The sequence below is a fragment of the Arachis duranensis genome, chromosome 4 (genome assembly GCF_000817695.3).
Source record: "Arachis duranensis cultivar V14167 chromosome 4, aradu.V14167.gnm2.J7QH, whole genome shotgun sequence".
Taxonomy (NCBI): domain Eukaryota; kingdom Viridiplantae; phylum Streptophyta; class Magnoliopsida; order Fabales; family Fabaceae; genus Arachis; species Arachis duranensis.
Genome location: NC_029775.3, coordinates 1470666 through 1488513, shown reverse-complemented (window position 1 = coordinate 1488513; position 17848 = coordinate 1470666). Strand labels below are relative to the sequence as shown.

General features: G+C 33.2%; 1 protein-coding gene across 1 annotated transcript; it reads left to right on the top strand.

The window, feature by feature from the left end:
• Positions 1–39: 39 nt before the first annotated feature.
• Positions 40–3656, top strand: LOC107482417 (15-cis-zeta-carotene isomerase, chloroplastic). Its single transcript, XM_016102894.3, has 4 exons — positions 40–607; positions 2440–2586; positions 2753–2962; positions 3151–3656. The coding sequence occupies exons 1-4, from the start codon at positions 167–169 to the stop codon at positions 3484–3486; spliced, it is 1134 nt and encodes a 377-aa protein (XP_015958380.1). The 5' UTR covers positions 40–166; the 3' UTR covers positions 3487–3656.
• Positions 3657–17848: the final 14192 nt, after the last annotated feature.

The following is a 17848-nucleotide window of genomic DNA, read 5'->3' as shown; positions in this document are numbered from 1 at the left end:
GCAGAAGGCATGTTGGAGATGCCACCATTAACCGCCAATGTAATACCATCCATAACAAACAAAACAAAGAGAGTATTTTAGAGAACAACAAATGAAAATATGAAATAGTGAAATCCGAATCCAAACATTAAACCTCTGCACTTCACTTTGCAGAGCCAACCGCCACATGGCTTCTTCCCTTCTTCTCTCCACCACCACCTCCTTCACTTCCAACCACCACTCTTCCCCACCCCTCTCCACACACCCTTCCAACTCAATCTCCATTCGCCTTAATCCCAAACAAACACATCGATTCCAAAAATGCTTCTTATTCCATCACTTCAACTCTCCTCGTACAATTCCGTTCTTGCTTTCTTCTCGTCGGGGATTCGATGTTGTTCGCACTTCAATTCGAAACGCAGATGCCGAAACCGAACAAGATTCGAGTCGTGTTGGTGAGGATTCTGCGGCGTTTGAATTGGGCCAACAGAAACTATCTTCGTGGGTTTACTTTTCCGTTATTCTCGGAACGGTGCTGTTTGTTCTCAACGTTGCTTGGATTGATGATTCAACTGGTTTTGGAAAGGCTTTCGTTGACGCCGTTTCACGTGTTTCTGATAGTCATGAGGTACTTCATTCTATTTCTTCCCCTCTTTCCAAGGATTTTTTTTTATTATTTTATGTTCCTGAAACACATCTAATTCGAGTTCGAAGAATTTCTCTGTTGATGAATTTGTTTCTTGATCCTAAAACACTTTTCATACACTGTTTATGTATGTAGATGAAGAGCCTCAGGTTTGATTCCCACTTAGCATATTTATATGAATTCACCAATTAGGTGACATACCGTGTATAAATTTGCAGGTGCTAATTCACAATTCATCTGCGTATTGAATCGCCATAATTATATTTTCCAAAGAAAATATTTTGAATGTGGTGTACTACATACTGCTTAGGTGTGTATCCGTTCTTGTATTGGAACGTATTGCATTTCATATAAGGATCCCGCTAGGGAGACAATGGACTAGATTAAACTGATTTTGGGGTTCACCAAAATCGAACTCTTGACCTTTTGGATCTAGCGCTCTAATACTATGTCATGATACCACTCATCCCAAAAGCTTCAGCTGATTGGGAAAAAGGTAACACTAATGGTTATATCTATAATACTCCATAAACCTCCATTGTACACATTGTACAAGTATTCCATTGGTTCCTCATACTTTCCCTTCATATAACTATGCTATAAAGGGTTAAGAGCCTTAACTGTCACTAAGTTCCAAACTGGTTATAAGGTTTGGATACTGATGGTGTCAACACAAAACATTTTCAATATGTGATCCAAATTTAATATACTCCAAGAACACACAAGAATTTCTGAGTATGTAGTGTTTATGCTGAAAACGGCCAATAAGGTGTTTTTGGGTTAGTTGGCTTATATCCAAATGAGTACACATGGTTGAGGTGAACTCATAATATGGCTTGAGTATAAAACTGATTTGGGAAATGATAAAATGATGTCATTTGGTTCAGAACTTCATATAGCTATAATTGATTAATCGAGGGGGAAAGGCTTGGCTTTTGACACTTGCTATGGTGTCAACTTTGTTCTGATTAGATGGACTTGAATACCAAGTAATGAGTTTTGTCCATAAGTAATGAGTTTGAAAACCAAGGCTTGAATTAAGAATTAGTTTATACAAGTCTCGATGGTTTTGTTAAATACATCTTAGTAGCACAAAACTCGGTTGTTGTGCTCCCATCAAAGCATCCTCCTTTGGATAGAGTAAACAATAATGTTACATGAAGCCATGGGTTTTGTGTCCATAATATAGACATCAAATCCTAACTACTCATGTTTATTATGAGAATTTGTACTTATGGACCCTACATACAAGATGAATAGTTAGAATTTTGTGTCTATACTATTGATACTAAACCCATGGGTTTAGCAAATATTTTTTATAAAGTAAAATATAAAGACTAATAAATTAGATAAATTGCTCTTTCTTTATGCATATAGGATGAAAGAATAAAGTTAGTAACTTAGTTGAGATAGCATAGTAGAAGTTCAGCTTGGAAGCTCAATAAGGAAAGTGGATCAGATGCGCCAACTCAATAGTTGGATGTAGGAGTCAAGGACACCAAAACAATTATAGGAAAAACCATTCACAAATTTAACTATATTGTCAATACATATGAGTATGGACGTATGGTTTACTATAGAGGATTACATCGTTGTTTTGATCAATGCAGTGAACACATAGACGGAAAATTTCACCCTGTATTCAATCATATTAGTGGGGAAGAGCTTGGTTGTTCTTATTGTTACTGTAATATTTTTGTTTGATGAGAAGATAATGTGTGATGTTCATGACCTAACCACTTATAAAATCGGCAATAGTAGTCTTTCACTCTTTCTTGTGGTTTGTAAGGGAACCTTGACATGTTAATCTGCAGGTGGTGATGTTGATCCTAATTCTCATATTTGCATGTGTCCATAGTGGCTTAGCTACCCTCCGGGACTCTGGTGAGAAACTTATTGGAGAAAGAGCATACCGTGTTCTTTTCGCAGGGATATCGCTTCCTTTGGCTCTCAGTACCATTGTGAGTAGTCACTACTCTTTTCTCATGAATCCACCCAATAACTCATGTCTGGTTCTCTCTCATATGCAAGCAAATGCATTATTTATTTTGGATCACATTTCATTGTGACAATGGAAGTTGATTCTTCAAACTAACATATTCTGCCATGTTTGGCATCATCATGCAGGTGTATTTCATTAACCACAGATATGACGGAGTTCAACTATGGCAGCTCCAAAGTGCTCCTGGGGTTCATGAACTTGTGTGGATCTCTAATTTCATCTCTTTCTTTTTTTTCTATCCTTCGACATTTAATCTTTTAGAGGTTGCAGCAGTTGACAAGCCTAAATTACACCTCTGGGAAACTGGGATCATAAGAATAACAAGGCACCCACAGGTATTAATCCAATGTTGGAAATAGTTTTGGTACGACTGATGAATTTGATAATCTTTGTGAATAATAACTTAAATACCATCAAATGATTTTTCTTAATGTATGTCTATTGTATTTATTAATGCACAACTTATTATGCTCTTTGATTGAACATATTTTGCTCTCTGATTGAAGGATTTGTTTTGCTCTAGATGGTTGGGCAGGTTATGTGGTGTCTAGCTCACACGATTTGGATCGGAAATTCTGTGGCTATTGCAGCTTCAATAGGCTTAATTGCGCATCATCTATTTGGTGTTTGGAATGGAGACAGGAGACTGGCTTTAAGGTACGGGGAAGATTTTGAGTTAGTTAAGGGTCGAACAAGTGTTGTCCCTTTCGCCGCAATTATCGATGGCCGGCAAAAGCTGCCAAAAGATTTCTACAAGGAGTTCATTCGGGTGCCATACTTAGCAATCACTGCAATGACACTAGGAGCATACTTTGCGCACCCTCTTATGCAGGCTGCTAGTTTCAGGCTTCATTGGTAGGTAGCACAACACAACACAACACCTCCCTCTCATTTGTGTGAAGAACAAAATGTTTATGAGGTAAACGCTAATTCCACTTGCTGTTGTATGTATCAATATATGGAGATGAGAAATCAACAAAGAAATGAATAATAGAATGAAAGTGAAATGAAATTGAAATAATTGATGAATATGACCTTGCCAAGCATCATCACATCGAGGGAGGAAAAGGATTTTTTTCAAATATAAAATTAACAAAAATATAAAATTACATAGATCCTTGAAGTAAATTTGGTTACATTCATCTCCTGTATCTTTATATGTAAATTTCAAATCCACGAATTTGATACATATAAAAATATATGTATCTTTATACGGTTTGGTTTACAGTCTGAAACCACCGGGCAGAACCGCTCCTGAACCATTGAACCGGCGGGAATTGGTCAGCCGGATCGAACCAGAACCTGACCGGTTTTTGGAAAAAAAACTTTCCCTCTCACCTTCAAAATACAGAGCCAAATTCGACTACCTAACACTATTCCATTGCTATATTCTCTTGGGACCACCTCCAGAAAAAAAAAAAAGAACGTAGAGAGATGTAGAAAACCATATACGCAATAACGCAGTAAAAGAGGAGAAAAGTGAAAAATGAAGAAGGAAAGCCGAGCAGAACGATAGAGAAAGAGGGGAATGGATGTGCAAAAAGGAGCACTGGAGCTTGTTACTGTTTTATGATTTATCACTTTATGGCTTAGGATATTAATATCATCCTTACCTACTGATTGGAATGTAAGGGATTCGTGGGGGGTGATGAGTGATAATTAGGGGTATATTAGAAGATATGGGCTACTCTCTATTTGTGCTCAAACCCAACAATTTTCTTACCCTTATGAAGAATGAAGACGCTGGATTACTCATGATGGACTTCAGGTGTATTCTTCAACCCAATCTCAAGTTAACTAAAGTAGCCCAATCTCCATGTCCAAAAAAAAAAAACGTAACCCAATCTCAAGTGTTTAATAATTTTAATTTGAATTAAAATTTTATAAACGGCCAAAGATTTTAAATAATTTTATAATTGTAACACTAATACAAAGATTTTATTCTAAAGATGATAATTTAAGATATTAATATAATAAGAATATAATTTAATTATCTGTATTTATGTTTTTGTACTTTTTATTATTTTATATATTATTTTATTATAATTTGATTATTTTATATTACAAAAATATTATTTATACACTAAAATTAACTACCATATATTTATATACAAATACATATATAGTTTAATTTATTTTTAATATATATTTTACTCTTGTGACGGGATTTACTATGCACTTAGCATAATTATTTATTATTTTATTATAAAACTGTTATTTCAGTTGAACTACAGTTAAACTAATAAATCAATAATTAAAGTAGTTCGATGATCGATTCAGTTTTCAAAACCTTGATTAAATCACAAGTTTAGTTTGAAAAAGCGCAAGTAAATCGTGATAAGAACCATGATTTACATACTAAAGCCAAAAAAAATTCACAAAGCTAATGGAGGGTAGAATAGAAAAGAATTTGGGAGCAAAAAAGATAATTGATTATAAAAGATGTCTATTGACATAATTTGTATTTATTAGATATATAACTATTCATATTATTTTTTTCTATCAGCTCAAATTTTTGGGATGAGTAGTTTTGTAACATAGTATCAGAGTTCTGTTAGGTACCAAACAAATGACGCAACAAAATATAGAAATTGAAAATTAGAAATTTGTACAAAATAATTTTTTTTGAGAATTACAACTTCTATTTATCACAAGGAGATTACAATAATATTCTCTCTTGATAAAAAGAGAATACACCTCTCTAAATATAAGAGAAAACTTCTAAAAAAAATAATTAAAAAGACTCAATTTATAGATGCACTTCTTTAATGTAAACCATCCATCGATTAGAGGTAAATAAGTCTTCTCTATTTTCTACCATTAAAATTTTATAGTTATATAAGTTAAGAAAGTTTATGTCCTTTCATTTTATTTAGATTTTTATCAAAATAGCTTTACTAATTTTACAACCTCTCAGTTAAAGTTAATTTTGGTATTAAAAGTCTCACGATTTTATGTTGTTCATGTACTCAATAGGCTATAGGAGGATTTGCACCATTCAAATTTATTAGTGTTAATTGGATTTGTTATGACATCTGCTAGGTTATTTTTAGTATAAATCTTTTGTATATCCACACTTCCTTCTTCTACTACTTTCCAAACAAAGTGATATTGTACTCCAATATATTTTGTCCTTAAATGAAAGATAGGATTTTTTGTAATCTGCAAGGCACTCTAACTGTCACAATACATAGGAATCTTCTATTGTTTGTGTCCGAATTCCTCCATCAACCTTTGGATTCAAATAGGTTCCTTGCATGCTTGTGTAGCTGCCATATATTCAGCCTTTGTTGTGAATAGAGTTACAACAGTCTGTAATTTAAATAGCCAACTTACAGTTCCTCTTGTAAGTACGAACAAATATCTTGTAGTAAATTTTTGTTTATCAAGACCACCTACAAAGTCTAAATTGACATATCCATTGACTGAATTTCGATTTTTCAAAATATAATACAACATTTGAAGTCCCTTTAATGTATCTCAAGATCCTCTTAACAGCATTCTAATGTTCTTTACGCGAATATGCCATAAATCAACTTAAATTATTCAAATGCTCTTCATACCGTTGATGCATACGGTACTCGAGACACTTTTATCATATCAGCTTCACTTCTAGGCACGTACTTGAGAATAATTTAAAATTCATAAAAAAGTGGGATTAAAATTGGCTTACATTCTTACATGTTAAAGCGTTGCAAGATCTTCTTCAAATAATTCTTTTATGATAGTCAAATCTTCCTATCCCTAAAATCTTGTTTGCTGGTCCCAAGTCTTTCATATCAAACTCCCTAGTCAATGGTGCTTTCAATTCTTGGATTCAGTCTTTGTTGGGGCCTACCACCAATATGTCATTCACATATAACAGTAGAATGATAAAATCATTATCATCAGTCCTCTTGTAGTAGGTACAATGATCTGAACTAAGTCTGTTGTATCTAAGACAAATAATGAAAGAATCAAATCTCTTATACCAACACCTTGATGTGTGATTTAGACCGTACAAAAATTTATTTAATCTACAAACCAAGTTTTTTTTTTCTTGGTCTTCAAAACCTTCTGGTTGGTGCATATATATCTTTTTTTTTTCAAGTTCTCCAATAAAAAAAAATAATCTTTACATCTAATTTCTCTAGATGTAAATCAAATGTAGCACACATAGCCAAAACAACTCTGATAATAGTTAGTCTCACTACTAGAAAAAATATTTCATTGAAGTCAACATCTTTGCATATCTTTTGACAACCAATCTTGCATGATATCATTCTACCTGATCATTATTATCTCGCTTGATATTGTAAACTCATTTGTTACCAATGACTTTCCAACCTGCTAAAAGTGTAACAAGTTTTCAGGTATGGTTCTTATGTAATGCCTCGATTTCATCTTGCATTGCTGTCATCCACATATAAGCATCTGGACTGCGCATAGCCTCCATAAAAGTTGTTGGCTCTCCATATTCTGTTAGAAGACAATATGCATCATAACTTTTCAAAACATAATTTGAGTACCATGATGGTGTTTTTATTTGTCGAGTGGATCGATGAACTTCTATGTGATTGGCCTCTGCTTCTTATTCTTCGTGCTCTAGTTCTGCTTCAGAAAAATCACTTTCTCTGCATTTCTCATCTATTTGAACAGTAGTTATTTCTTTAATAGTGTTATCATTTACTTGTTCTCTTTGAAATTTATCTTCTGCAAAATATTACATCTCTACTGACAACTACCTTGCGGGCAGTGGGATCCCACAGGTGATACCCCTTAACTCCGTCAGCATAACCCAAGAATATATATTTTTTAGACTTTGGGTCCAACTTTGTTCTTTCTTGAAAATTGTACATCATGTACACATGACAACCAAATATATGTAAAGAAGAATAATTAGGTGGCTTACGTTGCCACATCTCCATTGACGTCTTCGATCCAATTGCAGTTGATGATGACCGATTTATCACATAATAGACATTTTTAATAGTTTCTGCCGAAAAAGACTTGGCTAAACTTGTAGTTTGCAACATAGTTCTAGCTCTTTTCAAAAGAGTCCTATTCATTTGCTCTACTACACCATTTTGCTGAGGCGTAAATGCTATTATGAATTGCCGTTAAATACCTACTTGCTTGCAAAATGTTAGAAAATCACCATCGACATATTCTCTTCCATTATTTATCCTTAAATACTTGATCTTCTTTTCATATTCAAGTTCCAACTTTGCTTTGAACTCTTTAATATCGCATGTACGTCTGACTTCTTCTTGATTGGGAACACCCATAGCCTCCTAGAGTAATCATCAATAAAAGATAAAAGATATTTTGTTCTTCTTAGGGACATCTCCAGCAACTCCCATATATAAGAATGAATCAACGCCAATATGTGCTTGCTTTGAGCAGTTGATCTACCAAACGTCAATCTATGTTATTTTCTTGTAATGCAGTGCTTACAAAATAGTACATTTACCGATTTGAGCCCAAGAATGAGATTACGTTCCACAAAAATCTTCAAGCCTCGTTTTGACATGTGGCCCAGTTTGTGATGTCATGTTATCGTCATTTTTTCTTGGCTTGTTGAAGCAATCGATGACTCTGCCTCTTGTAAAGTATCTCTCATAAGCATGTATAAATTTGTTGCAATTTTTTATGCTTTTATTACCACAAGAGCACATTTAACAACTTTCAAGATCCCATCTTTAACATGGGTCTTGCAACCAAGTTCATCCAATTGCCCAATCAACAACAAATTCTTCTTCAAGCCTTTCCCGTGTCTTACCCCTTGAAGTAAACGCATAAAACCATAAATTTTTTTTATTTTGACAGTATCAATTCCAACAATTTCTAAGGCATGATCATTTTTCATGAACACAGATCTTTTCACGACTTGTTCATATGTACAAACCAATCACGATGAGGAGTTATGTGTCAGGTTGCTCTTGAATCAACAATCCAGGCATCAGTGAGTTGTTTGCTTCCTTTAGAATTAATTGTTGCTTCGCTATACAGGATTTTTCCATAATCAAATGTACTCACATACATCCTTGAGAACTTGATCTTTCTGGAACCTTCTCTATACTCTTCTTATTTCGACAATCTTTCTTAAAGTGCCCTCTCTTGCCACAATTGTAGCATTTGAATTGCTTTTTTTCTTGTGACTTTGGTATACTTTGGCTCCAACTGAAATCACGCTCTATTGATATCTCTCTCATCATCAACAGCGCTTTTCTTGCTCCGAGCTCTTTAATTTATCTTCCTTATTCTTGCGCTTGGATTCCTCTTCAAGAATCGCAGCAGCCGTATCATCAAATGAAACATAGTCTGTCAAAATATTATTGGTTAAGTTAATGGTGAACTGATTATATGAATCTGGTAGATTTTGAAGTATAAGCTTTACAGGTTCGTTTTCTGCTATGTTATAATCCAACGATGAGAGTTGAAAAAGTAGCATATTTAGATTGTTGATGTGATCTGTTGCCGATGTATAGATTCACTCATTTGAAGAGTATAAAGTCTTCTCTTTAAGAATATCTTGTTGTGAAGTGACTTGATTTCATATAATTTGGTGAGAGTATCTCAAATTTTCTTTGTTGTCCTTTTCTCTGCTACACCTGCAAGACTGAATCACCTAGTGCTAAGTGTAAGTTTGCAACGACATTGTCATCCATCTTCTTCCATTTTTCGTCTGTAATCTCAATGGGTCTACCTTCAATTGCTGCCATACAATTATCTTTCCTCATAATTGCTTTTATTTTCAATTTCCATAAAAAAATTACTCCCATTGAATTTCGGAATCTCACACTTTGTTGCCATTTTTTTATACGAGGTAACTCGTAGCGGAAGAAAAAATTATTAATCAACAATTGTTGGCTCTGATACCACTGTTAGATACCAGACAAATGACGCAGCAAAATATAGAGATAAAAAAATTAGAAATTTGTATAAAATAATTGTTTTAAAAATTACAACTTCTTTCTATCACAAAGAGATTACAATAACACTCTTTTTTGACAAAAGGAGAATACATCTCTATCTAAATATAGGAGAAAATCTCTCAGAAAAAAAAAATTCTATGTAACTCAATGCTACTATTATTCTTGTTGTAGGAATTGATTAAACTAAATTAAGTATACTCAATTTTTAGATGTACTTTAATGTAAATCATCCATCAATTAGAGATAAATAATTTTTCTTTTTTTCTTCCATTAAAATTCTATGGTTATAAGTATAATATTTATATCATTTCATTTTATTTAGCTTTTTACCAAAATAGCTTCACTAAATTTACACAAGATTGTAAAATTAGTATAAAGTTATTTTGATAAAAAAATCTAAATAAAATAAAAGAATATAAACATTCCTAACTTATAACCATAGAATTTTAATGATAGAAAACAAGAAGAGTTATTTTCCTTTAATTGAGGGATGGTTTACATTAAAGAAGTGCATCTATAAATTGAGCTTTCTTAATTTAGTTTAATTAATTCATTCAACAAGAATAATAGTAACATAGAGTTACATAGAAATATTTTTTTTCAGATATTTTCTCATATATTTAAAGAGATGTATATTCTCTTTTTTGTCAAAATTAAAGAAAGTTTTATTGTAATCTCCTTCTGACAGAGAGAAATTGTAATTTTCAAACAGGGTTATTTTATTACAAATTTTTAATTTTTCATCTATATATTTTACTACGTCATTTTTTCTGGTACCTAACAGTGGCATTAGAACCAAAAGTTGCTGATTAATAATTTTTCATCCACTGAGTTACCGCATATAAAAAAATGTTAGCAAAATATGAGATTTCAAAATTCAATGGGAGTAATTTTTTCTTATGAAAATTGAAAATAAAAACAATGACAAGGAAAGACAACTGCGTGGCAGCAATTAAAGATAAACCCACTGAGAATATAGATGCAAAACGGAAGGAGATAGATGATAATGCCGTTGCAAACTTACACTTGGCACTATGTTATTCGGTCTTATCAAGTGTAGCAATGAAAATGACAATAAAGAAAATTTGGGATGCTCTCACCAAATTATATGAAGTCAAGTCACTTCACAACAATATATTTTTAAAAAGTAGATTTTATACTCTTCAAATGAGTGAATCTACATCGGCAACAACAAATCACATCAACAATCTAAATATGCTATTTTCTCAACTCTCATCGTTGGATTACAACGTAGCAGAAACGAATATGCAAAGCTTCTACTTCAAAGTGAGCCAAATTCATATGAACAGCTCATTATCAACTTAACTAATAATGTTTTGACAGACTATCTTTCCTTTGATGATATGACTGCTGTGATTATTGAAGAAGAATCCAGGCGCAAGAATAAGGAAGATAGATTAGAGAGCTCAAAATAATCAAAGGTGCTGTTAATGACGAGAGGAAAATTAATGGAGCGTGGTTCCAGTGAAAGCCAAAGTAGACCAAAGTCACAAGAAAAAAAGTAATTCAAATGCTATAATTGTGGCAAGAGATGACACTTCAAGAAAGATTGTCGGAATAAAAAGAGCATAGAGAAGGCTCCAGAAGGATCAAGTTCTCAAGGATGTGTTGCGAGTACATCTGATGATGGGGAAATGTTGTATAGTGAAGCAACAATTAGTTCTAAAGGCAGCAAACAACTCAATGATGCATAGATTGTTGATTTAGGAGCAACCTGGCACATGACTCCTCATCGTGATTGATTTTGTACATATGAACAAGTCGTGGAAGGATTTGTGTTCATGGGAAATGATCATACCTTAGAAATTGTTGGAATAGGTATTGTCAAAATAAAAATGTTTGATGGCTCTATTCGTTCACTTCAAGGGGTAAGACACGTAAAAGGCTCTAAGAAGAAGTTGTTGTCGATTGGGTGATTGGATGAACATGGTTACAAAACCCATATTGAATGTGGGATATTGAAAGTTGTTAAAGGTACTCTTGTGGTAATAAAAGTAGAAAGGATTGCAGCAAATCTATACATGTTTTTGGGAGACACTTTACAAGAGACAGATGCATCAGTTGCTTCAACAAGCCAAGAAGAAATGACAATGACATGGCATATCAAATTAGGCCACACGTCAGAATGAGGCTTGAAGATTCTTGTGGAACATAATCTCATTCACGGGCTCAAATCGGTAAACTTACCATTTTGTAAGCACTACATTACAAGCAAGCAACATAGATTAACGTTTGGTAGATCAACTGCTCGGAGCAAGCACATATTGGAGTTGATTCATTCGGCTGTATGGAAGTCGCCAGAGATGTCCTTAGGAGGAGAAAAATATCTTGTATCTTTTATTAATGATTACTTTATGAGGCTATGGATGCACCCGATCAAGAAGAAGTTAGAAGTTCTTGCGATGTTTAAAAAGTTCAAAGAAAAGTTGGAACTTAAATCTGGAAAGAAGATAAAGTGTTTTATGATAGATAATGGAGGAGAATATGTCGATGACAATTTTCTAACATTTTATAAGCAAGTAAGTATTTAATGACAATTCATAGTTGCATATACGCCTCGACAAAATGGTATAGCAGAGCGAATGAATAGGACTCTCCTAGAAAGTGAACGAGCTATATTGCAAATAGCAGGTTTAGCTAAGTCTTTTTGGGAAGAAGCTGTTAAACTGGCTATTATATGATAAATCGGTCACCATCAACTGCAATTGGATTGAAGACATCAATGGAGATGTGGCAAGGTAAGCAACTTAATTATTCTTCTTTACATATATTTGGTTGTCCTCTATACGTGATGTACAATTTTCAAGAAAGAACAAAGCTAGACCCAAAGTCTACAAAATGTGTATTCTTGGGTTATGCTGACAGAGTTAAGGGGTATGTTTGTATGATTATACTTCCTGCAAGATAGTTGTCAGCAAAGATGTAATATTTGCAAAAGATGAATTGCAAACAGAACAAGAAAATAACAATACGATTAAAAAAATCACTGTTCAAATAGATGAGAAATGCAGAGAAAGTGATTTTCCTGAAACAGAACCAGAGCACGAAGAACAAGAAGTAGAGGCTAATGACATAGGAGTTCATCGATCCATTCAACAAAGAAAAACACCATCATGGTAATCAAATTATGTTTTGACAAACCATTATGCATATTATTTTCTGACAAAAGATGGAGAGCCAACAATTTTTATGGAGGCTATGTACAATCCAGATGCTTCTATGTGGATGGCAGCAATACAAGAAGAAATAGAGACATTACATAGGAATCATACTTGAAAATTTGTTGCAATTCAAGCAGGTTAGAAAGCCATTAGTAACAAATGGATTTACAAGATTAAGCAAGATAGTAATAATCAGGAGAAACGATATCATGCAAGATTGGTTGTCAAATGATATGCTAAGAAAATAAGTATTGACATCAATGAAATTTTTCTACAATAGTGAGGTAACTACTATCAGAGTAATTTTGGCTATGTTTGCTGCATTTGATTTACATATAGAGTAATTAGATGTAAAGACTGTTTTTCTTCATGAAGAACTTGAAGAAGAGATATATATGCACCAACCAGCCGGCCAGAAGATTTTGAAGAACAAGGAAAAGAAACTTAGTTTATACGTCAACTAAATCTTTGTACAGTCTAAAGCAGACGCTAAGGTGTTGGTACAAGAGATTTGATTCTTTCATTATTAGCCTTGGATACAACATACAACAGACTTAGTTCAAATCATTGTACCTACTACAAGAGGTCTGGTGATAATGATTTCATCATTATACTATTGTATGTAGATGACATGTTGGTCATAGGCCCCAAAAAGATCAAATTCAAGAAGTGAAGACACAGTTGGCTAGGGAGTTTGTTATGAAAGACTTGGAACCAGCAAACAAGATTTTAGGGATGCAAATCCACCAAGACAGAAAGGGATAGGAAGATTTGACTATCGCAAAAGGATTATTTGAAGAAGATCTTGCAACGTTTCAACATGCAAGAATGTAAGCCAATTTCAACCCCACTTCCTATGAATTTAAATTATCCTCAAGTATGTGTCGTAGTAGTGAAACAGAGAAGACGAAAATGTCTTGAGTACTGTATACATTAGCGGTGGGAAGCTTTATATATATACGATAATCTGTATAAGGCCAGATATTACTCAAGCAATTACAGTGGTAAGTCGATTTATGACAGATTTGGGTAAAGAGCATTGAAATGTTGTTAAGAGGATCTTAAGATACATCAAAGGGACCTGAATGTTGTATTATGTTTTGAAGGATAGGAATTCATTGTCAATGTTATCATCATTTTTCTATTGTATGTGTATAACATGTTGGTGGTAGGCCCTAATAACAAAGATCAAATCCAAGAATTGAAGGCACAATTGGTTATGGAGTTTTTGATATGAAGGACTTAGGACTAGCAAACAAGATTTTAAGGATGCAAGTTCATCGAAACAGAAAAGATAGGAATATTTGACTATCTCAAAAGATTTATTTGAGGATGATCTTGTAGCGCTTCAACATGAAAGAATATAAGTCAATTTCAACTCTACTTCCTATCAATTTTAAACTATTCTTTTGGACAGAAGCTGTTAAAAACCACTTGTGACAACTACAAATGGGTTGAAGATACCAACGGAGATGTGGCAATGTAAACCACCTAATTATTTTTCTTTCCATATATTTGACTATCCTATGTATGTGATGTACAATTCCTCAGAGAGAATAAAACTGGACCCAAAGTATAGGAAATATATATTCTTGGGTTATGTTGACGGAGTTGAAGGGTATCACGTGTGAGATTCCATTGTTCGCGAGATAGTTTTCCACATAGATGTGATATTTACAGAAAAATGAATTGCAAGGAGACAAGAAAATGACAACACTATTAATGAGATAACCATTGTTCAAATAGATAAGAAATACATATAAGGTGATTTTTTTGAAGATGAACTACAGCACAAAAGATAAGAACCAGAATAAGCTAATGATATAGAAGTTTGTTGATCCACTCAACAAAGAAAAATACTATCATCGCACTCTGATTATGTTAGGAAAGCCACGATGTATATTTTCTTCTAACAAAATAATGAGATCCAATAACTTTTGTGAAGTCTATGCGCAATCCAAATGCTTCTATGTGGATGACAGCAATGTAGGAAGAAATCGAGGTATTACATAGTAACCATACTCAGGAACTTTTTGCACTTTTAGTAGGTCGGAAAGCCACTAGTAACAAATCTGTTTACAAGATCAAGTGAGATAACAAATGGATGTACATAATCAAACAAAAGCTCAATGGTTCTATCAAACGCTACAAGGCTCGACTTGTGGCAATGGGTGTCTAGAATCTCTGGTTATGAATCCTACTACCATCTGTGTTGTTCTTGCTTTAGCATCTATACTGAGATAGCCAATCTAGCAATTAGATGTAAACAATGCGTTCTTATACAATGATTTATTTGAAAAGGTATATATGTCTTTATCCTTTGGTATTTCCTCTTCTGTTCCTAATCAATGTTTAAATAGTTGAAATCTATCAATGGGCTCAAATAATCAAGTCGTGTATAGTATGATAAACTATGTATACTACTAATTTCTTGTGGGTATCAGCAGAACAATTCTCATTATAGCTTCTTTGTCAAATCTGTGAGTTCTTAATTTTTTATTTTGTTGCTATATATGGATGATATTGTTTTAACTGGTAATTCACTTTCTAAAATGGCTTCAATTAAATGGAATTTTTATCATCATTTTCGGATCAAAGAATTAGATCATTTGAAATATTTCTTAGGAATTGATGTTGCTAATTCATAGAGGGGATATCTTTGTGCCATTGTAAATATTGTTTGGATTTACTACATGATTCTAGCTTACTGGGTTTCAAACCATCCTCTGTCGCTATGGATAGTTCCATGAGACTATATGAAGATGATAGTCCTCTGTTTGCTGATGTTTTTTGTTTCTTGTCGACTCATTGGCCGACTCCTTTATCTTTTTGCAACTCACCATGACATCACTCATGCCATATAATAACTCAGTCAGTTCATGGCCAAACCCACTCTGAATCATCATCGTGCTGCAATGAGAGTCGTCTGGTACTTGAAGAGTAACCTAGGTAAATGGTTTTTTCCCAAACATTCTCCAATTTTCCTTTTCACTTTTAGTGATTCTAATTGGGGAGACAACTTGTGAACTTCAATGGCTTCTTAATCTTTTGAAAGTGTTTAACATTTAATGTGATCATCTTCTTGTTTTATACTATGACAATACAAGTGCTTTATACATTGTTGCAAACCCCATCTTTCATGAGCTTACCAAAAATTTGGAAGCAGACTATCATGTAGTACGCTAGAAAACATATGTTGGGTTAATGAAGCTTCTTCTGTTTTCTTCTTCTATGCAGTTGGATGGTATATTCACTAAGCCATTGTCACCTAGCCATTTAACTTTAATGTATCCAAGATGGGATTATTAAACATATTCCAACCTCCAGCTTATGGGGTATGTTAAACATTACACCAATATTGGTCAAATAAGATAAGTCATTGAAAAAGAATCTCTTTTATAATCATTTCTAGATTTGGTAGATATTGTATAGATTTTCTTATTTGTACAGTGGAGAATTTTATCCTATATAAACACACCTGTAATCATTGAATGACAATAACAAAAATACACATCTTTCATCACTTTCCATTATAAAGGTTTATAAAATTCCGAAACAAGTAGTTAATCCATCATAAAGCCTTATATCTAGATATTGGTAGGGAAAAGATTTAGGAGAAAAAGGATACACGAGGACTACTAGGATATTTTCTCCAAGCTCAATTATCATGGAGGGCTGAGATTCACACATTTAAAAGCCTTTAACCATTCAATGATGAGAAAATAATGTTGGAGACTGATAAATCCAAATTTTATGATGATTTTTGGATTGAAAAGAGTGGAATTTATCAACTTAACTCGCACTTATTCCTTAAAAATGCTTGTTTTTATGAATTTTTTTCTAATTGTGTTTAATTGATTGAAACATACTTTTTAGGCCTTTAGAATTATCAAATTAATTTCACTTTTTATTCCATTCGATACCTTGATATGCTTGTTTAAGTTGTTTAAGGTCTAGGATGCAAGAATAACTTGGAAAGATGGAAGAAAAACATGCAAAAGTGAAAATTTCATGAAGAAATAAAGAATTGGCAAGGTTGCAGAGATGCGTACGCATTATGTAGGTGTACGCACTATATCCAACGCGTGAGTCACTTATATTAGCACGTGACTCGTAATTCGAGAGCCTTTTTGGCGCATCTCAGGCCACTTTGAATCCATACTTGGAGCAAGTCACGAGGGGATTCACACACACATACACATACACATACACTCATTTTTCTTTTTTTTTAGGGTTTTAGAACCTTGAATTCTAGAGAGAAAAACTCCAACTTCTCCCCAGAATTCAAGAGTTTCTTATGAATTTCTCTCTTATTTTTAGGTTTTAGTTTGTTTAATTGTAGTTCTTAGTTTATAATTTCTTATTTTACTACTCTAGTGTCTTAGGATTTCTTATTACTTCCTCTAGTTTGCTATTTAGTTTATGAATTCTTGTTAAATTTTTATTTTTCATGAATGAATGTGATATTTTATGCTTCTTTGTTGCTTGTTTGAGTTTATCTTATTACTTTCCTAAATTAATTAGTTGTAGTTTTCATTATTCTTGCCATTTATGATGTTTTATTTTTATGCATACATACAAAGTATTTGATAAAATATTTACATTAGTTATGGAGTAGATTTTATATTCTTCGCTTGGGTTGGAAACTTGGGTGAACTTGAGTCATTAATGTCTAAGTTTATTGATAATTTAGAGATATTAATTAATCTTATTTTTACTAATGCTAATCTTTTAGTAATTCAATTAGTGAGTGGGTTAGGACTTGTGGATTATGGTTAATTAAGCCTAAATGACTTTTCTCAATTTGTAGAGGTTGATGAATTAGGTTTGCTCTTTGTAATTATCATGTTGTGGTTAGTGATAAGGATAGTAATTATTAACCTTCAACCATTGCCAAGATCTTTCATAACTTGAATTTACTTTCTTCTCCTCTAACTAATTGCCTTGATTCTTCTTTTTTTGTTTAAGCTCCTTGCCATTTAGTTTTTTTATTCTGCTTTTACTTTTTTGCTATTTATATTTTTGTTAATTGCAAATAAACCTTCAATCTCTCATAGTTAATGATAATGCACTTGATTGTAATTCCAAGAGAGAATGATCCGGGATTGAACTCTTGGTTATT